The sequence below is a fragment of the Littorina saxatilis genome, linkage group LG3 (genome assembly GCF_037325665.1).
Source record: "Littorina saxatilis isolate snail1 linkage group LG3, US_GU_Lsax_2.0, whole genome shotgun sequence".
NCBI lineage: Eukaryota > Metazoa > Mollusca > Gastropoda > Littorinimorpha > Littorinidae > Littorina > Littorina saxatilis.
In genome coordinates, this window is record NC_090247.1 from 74,273,453 (window position 1) to 74,289,851 (window position 16,399).

The 16,399-nt window shown below is 40.4% G+C and overlaps 1 protein-coding gene and 1 long non-coding RNA gene across 2 annotated transcripts; one reads left to right on the forward strand and one right to left on the reverse strand.

The window, feature by feature from the left end:
• The first annotated feature begins 9,413 nt into the window (after positions 1 to 9,413).
• On the forward strand, positions 9,414 to 14,203 carry LOC138963239 (uncharacterized). The gene is made up of 2 exons (XR_011454756.1): positions 9,414 to 10,882; positions 11,712 to 14,203. It is a non-coding gene; the product is annotated as an uncharacterized lncRNA (long non-coding RNA).
• A 1,133-nt stretch (positions 14,204 to 15,336) lies between these two features.
• LOC138961315 (G-protein coupled receptor GRL101-like) lies at positions 15,337 to 16,077 on the reverse strand. The gene has a single exon (XM_070332916.1). It carries the CDS (start codon positions 16,075 to 16,077, stop codon positions 15,337 to 15,339), a length of 741 nt encoding a protein of 246 aa, XP_070189017.1.
• Between the last annotated feature and the right edge of the window lie 322 nt (positions 16,078 to 16,399).

Consider the following 16,399-nt stretch of genomic DNA (forward strand, 5'->3'; position numbering starts at 1 on the left):
TTTGATTGACTTCAGGGCTGGTGTGTGTGTGTGTGTGTGTGTGTGTGTGTGTGTGTCACTGTGTGTGTGTGTCACTGTGTGTGTGTGTCACTGTGTGTGTGTGTCACTGTGTGTGTGTGTGTGTGTGTGTGTGTGTGTGTGTGTGTGTGTGTGTGTGTGTGTGTGTGTGCGTGCGCGCATTTTTTTTGTTGCCAAGCACATCATTGTGGGGCTTTTAATCAATACATGCACCCGTCTACAATTTATCATCATTCATCCATCAACATTTATAATAGATATGTTTGGCAAGTATACACAACACATTATATACAACATTAGGACATAACAGACAGACGGACATATAACATACCGTTCTCCTACAAGTAAGGCCGGAGCTTAACATAACATGCAGATTACAATACTTGACATTATGGACGTATTACCTGCTTAATAATAATACAGTCAGTTAATAATACCGTCAAACAAAGAAAAAAAGAAAGAAAAAAGAAACAAACAAAAATCAAAGCCAAAACACATATATATCATCACATATCTTCACAACCTAGCGTACTACCTAACCAACTCTTCATATGGGGACCATAATTCTACAAATTTGGTAATGTTACCAGATTTGAAACTGGAATATTTTTCTATTTCAAATCTGTATTTCAAATTTCTTAGAACTATTTCTAACAGTTTCTTTCTTTCTTTATTTATTTGGTGTTTAACGTCGTTTTCAACCGTTCAAGGTTATATCGCGACAGTATTTTTTATAATGTTTCAAAACATCCTTCCAAAAACTGTTACCACATCGTTTCATTAAAACACATTTACATACTCGGCACCCACTTTAAATATGTCTTTCATTCCAGGTATCATATCAAAAATAAGCTTTTTTACATCAAATTCAAACATCTTTAGTCTGCGAATCCAATTTATCTTTACTGATGCCACAAAAGTGTAAATGTCAATCATATTCAGACCACCACTGCAATAGGGTCTGCAAGCGACATTACGCCGAATCTTTGCAGGTTTACCATTCCACAGGAAGGAATCAAAAGGCTGCATTCACTTCTCGTAAAAAGTCTTTGGGTGGGTCTGGCAATACAGTTAAATAGATAAACCAATTTTGAAAGGACCAAAGTTTTCAAAATTATAATTCTACCGAATGGTGTTAACTGTCTTCTGCTCCATCTTGCGTAAATTAAAATTAGACTTGTCACGGAAGCTCACCGTACCCCGGCGAAATATTCCTTCAAATAATTTCCTTTTTGTCTAAATCTTGTAGAATCGTAAAAGCCAAGTGCATAAATACATGTTGCATCGTGAGCAACGATTTATCAACAGTTTAGGCCTATTTCAAAGTCGCTGTGTATTCACACTGATTAGTCTGAATCGACATATCAATCCATTGTGTGCCACCTCAGACGTGCACAGTGGGGTAGTGGATAAGGCATCAGGCTCCTAATCAAAGTTTCAAAGTTTCAAGTTTATTGGTCCATAACCCATGGGGGCATTTTGAACAATAAATACAATCAATACAATCATGATATATGCTAATATAATGAATAAATAAAAAAAAAGAAAATAAAAAAAAAATTATGAAAAACTGTTACAAATTCTATTAATAAAGTCCAAAATATTCTTTAGCAATTTCTTTTTCTTATTAGCAAACAACTTTTTAAATTTAAGTGCATTAGGTTTTTTCCAATAGTAAGGTGGTAACAACTCAGCTCTTTCTTCTTTGAAAAAATCACAGACAAATAAATAATGGAATTCATCACCTATGTCATGCGATACACATTTGGTGCAAGTTCTTTCTGACCTCGGGATGTTAAGATAACGTTCTTTCTGTACAGGTAAATTGTTGTTTAATGTTCTAAACTTCATCATTGAAACACATTGCTGATATGGCAGAAGGTCGTGAGTTCAAAGCCCGGCCGCTGCGGCCTGGTGGGTTAAGGGTGGAGATTTTTCTGTTCTTCCAGGTCAACTTATGTACAGACCTGGTAGTGCAATTAACCCCCTTCGTGTGTACACGCAAGCACAAGACCAAGTGTGCACGGAAAAGATCCTGTAATCCATGTCAGAGTTCGGTGGGTTATGGAAACACGAAAATACCCTCACGCTTCCCCCGAAATCGGCGTATGCTGCCTTAATGGCGGGGTAAAAACGGTCACACGTAAAACTCCACTCGTACAAAAACATGAGTGAACGTGGGAGTTTCAGCCCATGAACTTGATCTGGCAAAGAGGCTTGTGCGTGATAATATACATTACTTTAATTTCGGTTGTGTCCTTAATTGATCTAAGCTACTTCAAGAGCCATCACCGTGTCAAAAATGACTGTAGTGTTCCTTCAAATCAAACCTTAAAACACACTTCTTCACACAGTATTTTGATTAATCTTATTTCAACATGGTGCATTTTTGAATCAGGTGTTTGAATGTTTGAATGTTTTGCCTGTGTTAGTATGCTTGCAGCTTGTATTGATGTAGTGTTTCGTTGTTCACTTATGTGCTGAATGCTGCTGCACATACTTTTTTGCTTTGCTTTGTATGTATATGTATGTTTGTCATTGTAAAGCGCTCAGAGAATGTAAAGCGCTCTATAAATCTCCCATATTATAATTATTATTATTATTATTATTATTAGGGTAATTTGAATCAGTACTCTTTTTCTGCTGTATATATATGCAGCTTAAGAATGTATTTGCGGAATTCATTTCTTTGTGTACATTTTCCTTGTGCTTCGCCATTGTTCTGAGACTGAGGTATGTTCGATCACTGATAAAATCATTCAAATGCCGTGTAATTGATTTAGTTACTTGGTTGGCAAGTTGTAGTTGTTGTTGTTGTTGTTGTTGTTACTGCTGTTGCTGTTGTTCTTGCAAAGCAAAAACATACATACACTGGAGAAGATAAGGAATACAAGTTAGAAGAGTTACTGGGAATGGATGTAGTGGATCTACAGAAAAACCAAAATCGGTTCAGCGCTGCGCGCTGAGAGCACGTGTTGAAAATTCTCATCGACCAGGTTGTGTCCGGGGTCTACCTCAATAATTATGCCCACCAAATTTGAAGCAGATCCATCGAGAACTTTGGCCGTGCATCGCGAACACACACACACACACACACACACACACACACACACACACACACACACAAGTCGTATATATGTATGTATGTATGTATGTATGTATGTATGTATGTATGTGTGTATGTGTGTGTGTGTGTGTGTGTGTGTGTGCGTGTGTGTGTGTTGTGTGTTGTGTGTGTGTGTGTGTATGTATGTATGTATGTATGTATGTATGTATGTATGTATGTATGTGAGTTGTTCTTTGCTACTGGTCACAAGTGGGGGTCAGCTCACACGGACGCATTTTTCAATACAGTCTAGGGGAGAAACTGGTCACAAAGCACCCAGTACATGCCAGAGAGATAGGAGAATCGGCACAATCAAAGAAAATAACAAATTCATTCAATAGATATGGAAATATTAAGATTTACTGTGAAAATGCCAGCAAAAATGGCGTCCAAAAACGGGAACGCACACTTGGTGCGTCTTTGAAGACTTACCTCCCGTTCTGTGTTGTTGATAATAGTCGTGTTTGTGCTGTTGTTGTTGAAATAGTATCTAATAAAACTGATGCAGTTCTTGAAATGTTGCAAATTATTGTTGTCTTTGTGAAATGCGAGAGTGTTCTGAGGCGTAATCTGCATACGGCTGATGTCCCACATAGGGTACCCCACTTCGATCAGCGTATCACTCCAAATGAGCTTCATAGCAGAAAAGCAGATACACTACCAACACACTGCATAACAGATCTACAAGTCTGAGCCAGAATCATTGAAATTTACTTTCTGTATAAAATATTGCAATCAAATTTGTTCACGATGTCCCACAAATAACGCAGGTTACCCTCGCCTTCGATTCAAAGTAACTCCAATCTGACTTAATTACAATCGAAACGCAGATGACGAACTGATTCACCACAAATTTGTGGTATTTTACACACAAATTTCAACTGTGTTGTTTCGCGATAAACAGCCATAAACAAACAAATGTGGCGCCGTCACGTCGCCTTGGAAGGAATAACGCAGGTGACCAAGGCTTGTTTCCGATACCTGTCTGATTAAAATCATCGTTTTTTCACGAATGACGGCTCTTTGGCAGATCTGGTGAGTTGGAAACTGTCTATGAATGTTTCATTTAATGTCAAATGCGTACATTCTTGTCGATATTGTTACCTTTGGGCTCATAAATTAAGTCAATCGTCGTGTTGTCCGAAAGTGACTTTTGTCAGCATAGAACTTACTGTGCTTTGATCATTGACTGAGAAGAATCTTCCGATGACACTAGTTCATTTCACTACGCGACTGCAGATCTGCAAGGAAACTTATGGCAGGGGAAATAAGCTTAACTGAAGACGAATAAACGGAGTAACTGTTCTTCAACGGATTGCTCTTACACTGATCTAAATATTTAGATCTTGTCGTCTGCTAGTCTGCTAGTAAGTAGTCTTCGGTCGTGTGAAAGTCACATCTATTTCGACTGTGTGCATCGATCCGTGTAGTGAAATGTTGATCTTTGATGATTTGGCAACATAACTTCGCTAAATGTGCTTCGAGTGTATCTCCCCGTTAACCGCATTTGAAAACGTATTTTAACAAGACCATGTTTCGACAGCCCAGACGGGGAGGATCCTCGATAGCTCACAGGGTATATTATAATGTTTTCCGCCGTTTTTTGAAGAATCCTTTCAAATTTGCTATTCCAAAAGAACCTTATGACACGACTCGAGTGGCAAAGAACATTCTCTGCAATTCCTGTCTCAGTCCGTGCAGCCGTTTCGGGTCCTATCGTCATCATACAAACATACACACAGACACACAAGAACCAGCTTTAAAAGTTAGATTATGTAGGAACCATGTGAACCAGTGATTTTTTCTTATGTACAACAGATACTACAGTATTTCTGCTTTATGAAAAGCAATATTTCAAAAACAAAACTAGAGATTTGAATTTTGACCACTTTTCCCCCTTTCTGTCACCAGTACTGAAGAACAACTCATGTATATATGTATGTTTGTGTGTGTGTATGTGTGCGCGCGCTCATGTGTGTGTGTGTGTGTGTGTGGGGGGGGGGGGAGGGGTTAGTATGATGTTCTTTGTCACGCAATAAAGATGACAGAATAGACCATTCAAAACACAGATTACCATTTTGTTCTGCTAGAATATAACTTTCATTCTCTCACATTATTATCTATAGACTTTTTATTCACGCAAAAAGAAAGAAGATAAAAGTGTCGGTTGTGAATTATACTGTTACTTCAAAGCTTTTTAGTCCTGGGCATATCTCTCTTTTAGTCCTGGGCATATCTCTCTTTTAGTCCTGGGCATATCTCTCTTTTAGTCCTGGGCATATCTCTCTTTTAGTCCTGGGCATATCTCTCTTTTAGTCCTGGGCATATCTCTCTTTTAGTCCCGGGCATATCTCTCTTTTAGTCCTGGGCATATCTCTCTTTTAGGTTTGAAAAGACGAATTCCAAAAATAACTCCGTTGGGTTTGTATGGGTCGTGACAGAGTGAATGCCCTTGCTTTTTACTCGGACACACATTGGATGGGACAAATACTTGCGAGAGGTGTGTCGGAAACACGTGGACAGGAGCACGTGTGAAGTTAATTATCAGAGGAAATACAAGGGTATGCACTGTTTCACAACCCACACAACCCCGAGGAAGTTATTTACGGAACATCGATCGTCTATTGGCAGCGGAATACCATCTTTTTTAACATGTTTTCCTTGCAAGTCCCTAGCTACATGTACAACACGACGTTTTGCTTGTACAATAAGAATAGATATTTTCCAACAATTATGTGTACTCGTGTATCACGTGCATGCAAAGGGGAGTGACATGACGCAGGAAGAGGAAACGGGAATAATGACTGGCTTGGTGCGCCCTGTGGCAGCCAGAGAATACCCTTTGTCACAGGCAGCACACGCCCACATGGACATCAGTGGACATTTTTAATATTGTTTTCATGTTATTATTTGCTAACAGCCACGAGTGTATTGGCGTTCTTAGAAATTAACTTTGTATGTAGCCTTATCATTTCAGAAATGTTGTTCTGCGCAAAGAAAAATGACATTATGAAGCAGTTGAGAAGTTATAAATTTATTTTTCATTTGCTTAATATGATCCTTGAACATATTATTTTGCCACAACTCTGATGAACAGAAAGTCTCAACTGAGTCAATGCCATAACATTTAAAAATGTCATTCCTGTTACTGTATGTCATTCCTGTTACTACGAATTGATTAATTCATTATAAATGAATGGATGATCAGTTAATGCAGACAACAGAATATTGTCTTTGTCTTAGTGACTTTTCAGTCACAGAGGGGTCTGTCTGAAATACGACATATGCTTCATTTTATTAAGTTTGGCGACCATCCAAATGCCAAGTGTTTGAGAATTATGAGCTCTTTATGTGGATGAAATTTTTTGGTGTGAAACTTTTCAATCAAAATCTTCCTTAGAATGTTGAAATAACTTTGGAGAAGACAATGATAGTCAAAAAAGACCTGACAATTACTTTTCATTGTTGAACAAAAAAGTGAAACTTGGTAACAGGAATGACATTTTTCCCCAATTAAATTAATACAAATTAATTAATCTCCATTAAGTTGGCATGTAAAAAGGGCAAACATGAAGAATACGGTCCAAGAATGATTTACAAACAAGATGTGCATAATAAAAGTTTTAGTTATTACATTTTGTTTTTGGATTTTCTTTGTTCTGAAAATACAACATTTTTTGAAAAAGGCCCATAAGCAATATGAGTTTTCGCAAATAAACATTCTGATTCTGATTCTAATTCTCTCTCTCTCTCTCTCTCTCTCTCTCTCTCTCTCTCTCTCTCTCTCTCTCTCTCTCTCTCTCTCTCTCTCTCTCTCTCTCTAACAATATCGGGAGAGATTTGAGTTACAAAAAGAAAATACCCTCAACAGAAAGCACACCTGGTGCCCAACAAAGCAGCTTTTATCTGAAATACTTACCCGAACAAAGTTGTATTTACGTAAATATTGGAAAATGTTGGATTATCATTGCTCGGATACATCGAAGTCGATCACTGGTCGACCATAAGAGATTCAGGTTTTTGTTCTATAACAAAGACTACGAGATCAGAACCGAAAACAAGGAGCGTAAAGCGATACCAAAACATTAAGTCAACCTGTCGGCCTAAATATCAAAACTGAACTTTAAAAAAGTGTTCATTGAGACTGAGTCTTCCTGATCAAAACCCGTCGACCGAGACTGCGTTGCCTCGGTAACATGCACACAGGGGATCTAATTTGTATAAAACTGATTTTCATTTTTAAAAAAAATCGTATTATTAGTTCAAACACAACGTTAGAATATAATGGGACCATTCTTGTGACTGTTAATGCAATTTCGATTTTTAGCAAACTTTTGATCAACAAATCAACTAAACAATTTCTAAGCTTTCAGTGCAATCCAATAGTCCGGGCCAACAATTTTGATTAATCGGATGGGACAGTGAGGTCCCCACATTGCCGCCTTTACTTTTTTAAAAGCCGGATATAACGTTATCAAAGGAATTTATCGGAGAGAAAAACAACGAATAGAAACTGTCTGTGGATACCATCTGAAAGAATGCAAAGTTTCATAAAATTATGTCCAGTAGCTTTTTTGGAATCGCTCCACACACACACACACACACACACACACACACACACCCACACACACACACACACACACACATACACACACACACACACAAACGCACAAACCTAGAGCTCCCTCTCGATTCCCAGTCTACTGGAATACATTTTGTCGACATTTGTAAAATTAGTAAAGCATGTAACAATCTATTCAACTGATAAAGAAACTGCACACACATACACACACACACACACATACACACACACACACACATACACATACACACACACACACACATACACACAAACTTTGAGGAAAACACATTCAAACAAACAATAATGACAACACCACCATGTACAACGTGTGCCTTGTGTAGCCACACATTTTTAGATGCTCATCTTCGTCATTATTATCTGTTGCGGATCCGTATTTCATCAGTTTGGATTTGTTAGAACTGATATAAAGGCACACCCCTTCTTGTCTAAACTTCTCAGACTTTGACAAACGTTTTAGATAAGAACATCCCTTTACCTCGTCTTATACTAAACATGTACAGCCTGCATGGGTGCTCTCTTTTATATGAGCGCAGTGGAATATTCTGATCAAGTCATTCCGTAAATGTAAGCCGCACGTGGCTAATTAAGAAATTCATTCATAAAAAATCCGACCTATCACAGTAAGGGGCTCCGCTCACCTATGTGACTTCAACAGGACCGACGACGCACTGCAGATTATATCAGCCCGCTACACGTTGCGTGAAAGGAAAACAGGCCAAGTTTTCGTCATAATCCCCAACGCACCATAAATAATATGCAGTACGTCGTCTGTGCCGCTGACTCTGCGCAGGTATATTCTGCCCTTAAGTAGTCAGGGTGTTCATTTTTCGTATGTGTCCAAGTGGAACGAGGTTGTTATCCCGTGTTAAAGCTTGGCCACATCTCAGATAGTACGCCAAGTTACCGTCTTCACGAGAAGGAGAAAGGACAGGAGGTTGTTATCCCGTGTTAAAGCTTGGCCACATCTCAGATAGTACGCCAAGTTACCGTCTTCACGAGAAGAAGAAAGGACAGGAGGTTGTTATCCCGTGTTAAAGCTTGGCCACATCTCAGATAGTACGCCAAGTTACCGTCTTCACGAGAAGAAGAAAGGACAGGAGGTTGTTATCCCGTGTTAAAGCTTGGTCACACCTCAGATAGTACGCCAAGTTACCGTCTTCACGAGAAGAAGAAAGGACAGGAGGTTGTTATCCCGTGTTAAAGCTTGGCCACATCTCAGATAGTACGCCAAGTTACCGTCTTCACGAGAAGGAGAAAGGACAGGAGGTTGTTATCCCGTGTTAAAGCTTGGCCACACCTCAGATAGTACGCCAAGTTACCGTCTTCACGAGAAGAAGAAAGGACAGGAGGTTGTTATCCCGTGTTAAAGCTTGGCCACATCTCAGATAGTACGCCAAGTTACCGTCTTCACGAGAAGGAGAAAGGACAGGAGGTTGTTATCCCGTGTTAAAGCCTGGCCACATCCCAGATAGTACGCCAAGTTACCGTCTTCACGAGAAGGAGAAAGGACAGGAGGTTGTTATCCCGTGTTAAAGCTTGGCCACATCTCAGATAGTACGCCAAGTTACCGTCTTCACGAGAAGGAGAAAGGACAGGAGGTTTGAAGTTAATTTTAGAAGAAGAAAACATGGACTGAAACTCCCTGGTAAAGTCGTGTTTTTGCACGAATGAGGTCTTAAGGGGATGTGCGGGGGTGATTTTTGAGCTTTTGGGCAGATTTGGGCATTTAGACATTTTGACTGTTTGGAAAACTGTGGTCATTTTTCTTTCAATTTCTGCCGTTGATGTTGCATATACATGTTTTTTTTGTGCAATAAAAATAAATTCAATACACCAACCCTCGCCTGATTGCGTTCATTTGTCTTGAACTTGCCTTATTATTGCCGATTTTCAACACCTTGATCAGCAAATTTGAGCAGACGACAGGGCGAACACTGCATGACGTTGCTTGCTACATAGCCTCCCCTGTTTGCATGTGACCGTTGTTTCGTTATTTTCCGGACTACTTCGGCTCTAACGGAACATTTTCAATGTAGGTCAATCTACGCCAACTTCCTTATACGGAGAGTATGACGTATGATGTGATCTTGATTCGTTCAACCGGGGTCACGTGGTACAACAATGGCGCTTGTTTACAAGCAGTGAAAGTACACGCTCCTGTGCAAAAATGGTTCGCACCAAGCCATCAACAACCAGAGGAGCCCCAAAATCTACGAAAAAGAGGACAGATCAAGTGAAGAATCAATGGAAGGCGAAGAAATCAGCGCAATCAGCTTCTGTGCTGGCTGACGTGGCAGAATTAGTGCCGGTTTTGGGGTCGTCTGCTAGTGCTCGCGTCGATTCCTTCGACTGAAAACATTCTCGGCACGAAGACAAGAAGTGAGTTCAAAAAAGAATCGTATGAGAGGTTTGTGTCCGGTGGAGTTGACACTAAGTCATCTGCTGCTACTGAAACCATGGTAAAAACCCAGAGGGGTGTTGTAGACTTTGCCGAAGTAGACAGTATGGTTGCAAGTCTGTGCTGTCCACAGTGTAAAAACAAGTGCTTGTCTCTTTGCACAGACTCCAGACCAACAAGTGGCTTGGCAGTATTTGCCCAGGTGAACTGTTCTTCGTGCGAAGAGCCTGTGTATGAACAGTATCTTGCGACAAAATTTAAGGCCAAGACAAAAGTGTTCGACATGAACAGACAGGCAGTGTATTCCTCACTTGCTTGTGGACTGGGAGCCACCACATTCAGAAATTTCTGTGAAAACATGGATTTAGCTGGACTTCACCACAAGACCTTTCATAGTCATACTCATGCCAGCCAACTATTCACACAACTGGAGAAATTCCGGAAGCATGTGTTCAGTGACACTGTTGCATATGTTCGAGAAGTTCATGCAAGATACTGTGGCACTACTCTTGGTGTCGACGACACCCTGAACATTATTGTGAGCTATGATGGCACCTGGCTTACTGGTGGACACTCTTCGCACATTGGAGTTGGGTGTGTTGTGGACTTACTTACTGGACTCTGTGTTGATGCCCATGTCATGTGTACCTACTGCCAGGTGTGGAGTCTACGGGGCAGAAGCTGTTTCAGGAAAAGCCAGAGGAGTATGCGGCCTGGCTCGTGGACCACTTGGACAAGTGTGAGGTGAACTATAAAGGTAAATTATATCTGTTTGCACAGACATATTTGAATAGAGTTTATTTCAAATTTAAGCAACTTACTCAAATAATATATAGCAAATTACAAGTAAATGTAATAGTGATGAGTGGATATTATTTTCCATGCATTCCAGTGAAACTGAAAACCAAAACCAAAGGCATGGATGATGGATTAAAAAAAAAAGCGTCATAAAGACAGATCATCAATTTATGATAATAATAATGAAAGTTGTAACACATGCGTAAAAATCCAATTTGTATCTTGAATAGTTCAGGGCATGGGGGAGTGCATGTGTGTGATGAAAATAATAAGAAAACACACACAGATAGATAGACAGACAGAGAGAGAGAGAGAGAGAGAGAGAGAGAGAGAGAGAGAGAGAGAGAGAGAGAGAGAGAGAGAGAGAGAGAGAGAGAGAGAGAGAGAGAGAGCTGTATCTACAGCATCAAGAGAGATTCACAAGTCTTCAGAATCAACGGGCTTCCCAGAACTGAGGGAGCTAGAATAGTGGTCAGGGGATGGCAAATAGTACATGTATGTGTGGCACAATACAAGTGTAATTTAAAAACGTTCAAATGGTATTAATTAATGCATTATGCTTAACGTTTACAATCTAACAATGTTCAGTGCACCTATACCTGCTGCTAGAAATTTAATATTCAGTAATTTGGTAATTCCATGTTTATTTCATTTTTTTTTCCGCATTAATTATAATTGAAGTATTAGCTGGACAATGACTGTGAATAACACATGCGCGCACACACACACACACACTTAAAAAATACTCTGTTTGCAAATTACATTTCTTATTTTGTTCTTGTTTGCAGGCTCATCAGGGATGATGGAGGTGGAAGCAGCCCGTGTCATATGGCGTTGATCGGTGAACACCAACAAGCTTCGCTACACAACACTACTGTCGGACGGTGACTCCAAGACTTTTACATAGCTCAACGACATCAAGCCCTATGGTGAGGATATTCACATTGACAAGGAAGAGTGTGCGAACCATGTGAGTAAACGACTTGGTACAGCTCTTAGAGAGTTCAACTTTGGACCTGCTGCTGCTGCCGACTCTGCCCAGTTCTTCGGATTCTAGACTGGACATCACATGAAGAGGCTTGGAGCAGCCAGGATGCACAAGAGGGTGCGGAACAGTCTGAAGGCTGTGAGAGACAAGCAAAGTAAAAGGAGAGACAAAGTGCGGGCAGCCAAGTCAGAGAGACTGGAAGAACTTGTTCAGCTGGAAGGTGGCCCTGCATATATGCTGCAGGCATGTTCTAAGTTTTGACTAAATGTTTTAACTTAGACGGGGAATCGAGATGAGGGTCATGGTGTATGTGTGTGTGTATAAAGTGATTCCGAGGAAACTACTGGACCAATCTTGACAAAACTTAACATGAGAGTTCCTGAGTGTGATATCCCCAGATGTTTTTTTCCATTTTTTGGAAAGATGTCTTTGATGACGTCATATCCGGATTTTTTTAGGCAGTTGAGGCAGCGCTGTATCACCCTAATTTTTCAACCAAATTGATTGCAATTTTGGTAAAGCAATCTTCGACGAAGTCCGGACTATGGTATTGCATTTCAGCTCAAAATCTTAAAAATAAATTAATGAGTTTGCTTGTTAAAGTTGTCATTAAAATCTAATTTTTAGTAACAAATTAAACCTTGACTGCATTGCATTCCTCATTTTTTCCTGAATTCAAAAATATATAGAAATGTCATGTTCACTCTAACAATGTGCTCATAATTACAGAAAATAGGTTTAGTAAGTACTACATATATATGGTCTCATGCTTTGCGGAGACGAGCGTGATCCGTCTCGGTATTGTTAGCCGAGACTATCTAAATGTATCTCGTAGTCTTGGTGATGACTGGTTTGTGGTGTTGATATTTAAGTTTCATACCGATTGACTAAATGTTTTTATATCGCTTTAGGCGACTTGTCATTGTTATTGTGGTTAACATTATTCTCAATCTCATATATATTGTGGTTATTGTACGCGTGCAATTGATGACTTGGGTACGTTTCGTAATTTGGAGCTAGCTTGTGTGTGTGTGTGTGTGTGTGAATGTGAGCGAGTGAGCGAGCTTTTTTTGGTGTGCATGCGTGATTGGGAGTGTGTGTATGTGTTCTGCGCGAACTTAGAATCCGGTTTCATTCTAGAATGGACCGGGTCCAGGTTGGAATTCTAACCCTGCGCAAGTACAGGGGTGCCATTCTAGAATGAAACCCTTGTTGCTGGTCCATTCTAGAATCGGCCGTGCGCAAGGTTGGAATTTGGGTCCAAGTTGGAATAGTCATTTCAGTTAGACTATCACAAAACCAAAGCCACAAATGTGGATTTTCTGTTTGTTTTTGTTTTTTGTGTGTTTGGTTGGGGTTTTTTTCGGGTTTTTTACATTTTACTCAAAGACATCGTGAATTGGGATTGTGATGTTCTGAAAGTGATTACGATTTTGAGAGACACTCAGCACTGATCGCTACGAACGGAAATTTCCGGACTGACAGTGTTTTGCCGATCTCGCTTGTAACTTTTAATCTTATTCATATACATGAAGTTGGTCTTCTGAATTGTGAAGATATAATGTCAACTTTTTTTTAAACCTGTGACAACAGCTCTATAACTCACTCTGTCCTTCTGTTAGTCTGTCTGTCGGTTAGTCGGTCTGACCGTCTGTCTGTCTGTCTGTCAAAAAAATTGTCAAAAAACCGGACATTTCCGAGAGGGAGACAGCGCTGACATTGCAAGCGGCCGCAACCGGCTCTCATCACAAAAACAACTGCCCTGCAAACAATACCGCCCTGGTAGTCCCCCTTGCTATGGTCTGCCTTTGTTTATTGCGTACTCAGGAGTGTCAACTTTCTTGACATGACATGACATTCGCAAGATCGCCAAAGGATTTTTTTTAGGGGTAGACAAATCAGCCCCATTTTATCAAAGGGAAGGTGCAGGTGGAGATAATTCAAGGGAAGACAACTCTGTCTTACCTACAAACATTACGGCCCCCTTTATTCAAGGGTTTCATTCTAGAATGGCACCCCTGTACTTGCGCAGGGTTAGAATTCCAACCTGGACCCGGTCCATTCTAGAATGAAACCGGATTCTAAGTTCGCGCAGAACATATGCATTGTTTGTAACTCGGAACAAACAATTTTCCAGGTGTACTGCACATGTTTGAAATAACTTATGTTTTATGTCTTCCCTAACTTTTAAACGGTGTCTCTAAGGTGTGAAAAACATTCCTCAGTGTGGAATTTGGTGATACATGTATGTATTTTGGGTTTAATTACAACTATCAATGGTTTCAAAACAAATTGTGTGCGTTTTTGCCTTTTCCTCAGTTTGCATGTTTTGACATTTGGGAACAACATGATTTCAAATCTACTGGTTAGATTTCTGTGAAATTCTGCATACTTGTACTTTCACATACTATCTACAGAGTTACCATTTGAATAATGAATCGGAAAAGAAATGTTGGCTTTACGATTTTTTTAATATTAAATTTTACGCAAAATTTCAACATTATGATAAAAAATTTTTTTTTTAAATAACTGTAATACTCACAGAAAAAATAAATGGTAAATCTGTAGATATGATCTAAATCTATATTTATGCAAAATATTGGACAGAAATCGAGCATTTGGATATGGAAAAAACGGTTCCTAAAATCCAATATGGCTGCTGTTTACTTTCCTGTTTCTATAGCAACGACATACACAATAAACAAACACATTAACGTTTTTTAATTCAGAGACCATCAGTATTATAACAAAAGCCACACAAACAGTGCTGATCATCATATATGGAAAATAGCGATTTGGCCCTCACATGGCCTTAATACGTGTATAACCGCTTTTTTCCTCCGGGTTCCAATCCAATTAAAGGGTAGAGATTTTTCCGATTTCCCAGGTCAAATAGTATACAGATCTGCTAGTGCCTGATATCCCTTCGTATGCACACACAAGCGCAAGACCAAATACGCGTGAACTAGATCCTGTGAGTTTGGTACATTTGAGAAACACGGACATTACAAGCATGCATCCCCAGATGGAGTATGGTTGCCTAAACGGTGAGGGGGGAAGCCGGCATTACTGCCATTCAATCAAAAAAGAGTGTACTTGGAAGTTGCAGCTCACGAACCCAGAAGAAGAATGCGAATAATTTTGAACAGAATAATAATTTTGCAGATTGACAAAATTGTGAGTTACAAAATACATTTAGCCAAACATTCCAGTAGATGGAAAGCAGCCACATGTCAAGAACTGATAGTGTCTGGCAAAGTAAAGGAATGTTCCTATTTCTGTTAAAAAAAAACCACATACCACAAAAACAACAACTGGATAGATACTGATAATTTACCAGATGATTCTTGCAGAAAGAAAGGTATCTTTAACATTAAAAAAAGGGGAAAAAACCAACAACAACATTTTCCATTCCTATGAAATCTTCATCGCTGACTTTTTGCCATCAAGATCTTGAGCAATCGCTCTTCCCTGTCTGTGCGGCGTCGTTCGAGCAACGTCCCAAGGACGTGAAGCAGCGGTTTCAATGTCCAGTTAAGTGGCATCACCATCACCTGCGTTGCAGCCACAACATCGTCCGACATATACATCCCAGAGGCAGCGAGATGGCTCCCGTGGCCAATGACCAGCCACAGAATGACGTCACACACCACTAACATCATCACACGACGGGAGGTGCTGAGCTCCTTGGTTTTGCCGGGAGCGTGGACAAACGCAAGAGCGTGTCTGCGAAGATGGACATAAATCAACATCTGCCCGAGCACAACCACCCAGGAGAGAGCAACGTTGAACACGCTGAACATCCCGAAGACGAAAGCTTCGCCTCGGCTTTCTTCAACGCTAAGCAGTAAGGGTGAGCACAGAGGCGTTTGCTGAAACCATTTCAAGTCAGACGACAAGGGCAGCAGGGCGGCCGCAATACTTCCAACCCATGTTATGACGACTGCTACCTTGGCCGACTTGGCTGAGAAATGCCAAGATGTATATGGACACCAGAGAACAAGGACGCGATCTATGGTGATGAGACACACCAGCAACAGGGATAATTCCGAAGACAGAAGCCACAGCAAGCCGGCAGCTGTACACAGGGCACTGCCTCTCCACGTTGTGTCTTTCAGCACGTAACTCCCTCGAAACACTGCATCTGCTATGCTTATGACCGCCATGTATACAGCGTGGACACAGCCACACACAAACAGGCTGCTGACAAACAAGTTCACTGACTGCTGTCCTGAACCACCCTCTCTTGATTGCCTAGAAGTCCTGTTCAATATTATACGTGTTGCTAGCGCTGCAATATTGCCTACCAAAGATATCGAATTTGATGTGTACCACGACAAGCGATGCCCGATTGACTTGAAGAGGTCTTCACATGACGCGATCTTGTCCTGAGGAGCCTCACACTCTCTGTTCGACAGGAACCTGTCAGGAAGATTCGCTCGACAGCACAGCTTGTAATTGTCTGAACGTACTGTGCGCAGTCTGTTC

Excerpts from the sequence above, each read along its gene's own strand:
- LOC138961315 (XM_070332916.1), bottom strand. The coding sequence starts at position 16,077 with ATGGCGGTCATAAGCATAGCAGATGCAGTGTTTCGAGGGAGTTACGTG.